This window comes from Anneissia japonica, unplaced genomic scaffold (assembly GCF_011630105.1).
Source record: "Anneissia japonica isolate Jap-2015-1 unplaced genomic scaffold, ASM1163010v1 scaffold1693_len225059_cov107, whole genome shotgun sequence".
NCBI lineage: Eukaryota > Metazoa > Echinodermata > Crinoidea > Comatulida > Comatulidae > Anneissia > Anneissia japonica.
The window spans coordinates 30,452-31,216 of NW_022728746.1; the positions used below are offsets into that span (position 1 = coordinate 30,452).

Sequence of the window (765 nt, forward strand, 5' to 3'; positions counted from 1 at the left end):
AGCTGATCGGACATGGTGACGTCATCATATTTCCATCTGAATTTTTAAAAAACCTGAATTTTTATTTATAACGTCTATATTTTTAAACTCATTTGGTCGTTTCTCGCTTATTCTTGTTCGAATTTTTATTTATAACGTCTATATTTTTATTTATAACGTCTATATTTTTAAACTCATTTGGTCGTTTCTCGCTTATTCTTGTTCGATGGTCTCCCACCTGTGAGTATGTTATAGCTGAGACAATTCTCTTTCGGAAATGTCCCTTTATTTTTCCTTTTGATCATGCCATCATGGTAAAAAATAATGAATTTTTGGAGCCCTTTTATCTCTTTTTCTTAAAAAATGTAAAATTAATAGAACAGCTGTCTCTTATACACATCTAGATGTGTATAAGAGACAGCTCCTAAGGTTTGCGTTGTAGATGCTGGTTTAAACAGATCTATTACTGTATGTGGTGGAGACAAGCTTATTTTGTTTAAAGCCTCCTCTATCTCAAGTTGTCTTCTTATTTCTATATCTTCTTCTTCTGCTCTAAGCTTTCTTTTTTCTCTCTCCATTGAGTATCTATATTGTAGGTTTGCCTGTTCTAAGGCATCTTCAATGGCTATCTGTCTTTCATTCAATTTCCGTTGTCTCTGCAGTGCAGTAGCTCTGGCCTTTAGTTCGATGCACCGTCTCGCATGGACAGATGAGGTTGTCGATCCTCTTTGGCTAGCACTGTCATTTGGTGTGATTTCTAGCTCAGGCTGTGATGAGGTGCAGGTC

At 36.1% G+C, this 765-nt stretch overlaps 1 protein-coding gene across 1 annotated transcript in view; it reads right to left on the bottom strand.

Moving 5' to 3' along the window:
* The window catches only part of LOC117114530, a 4,139-nt gene extending 3,582 nt beyond the window's left edge, over nucleotides 1–557 (bottom strand). Inside the window, exon 1 of the mRNA XM_033258209.1 lies at nucleotides 447–557. Coding sequence (XP_033114100.1) covers nucleotides 447–557 — 111 coding nt within the window. The remainder of the gene's footprint in view (nucleotides 1–446) is intronic.
* Between the last annotated feature and the right edge of the window lie 208 nt (nucleotides 558–765).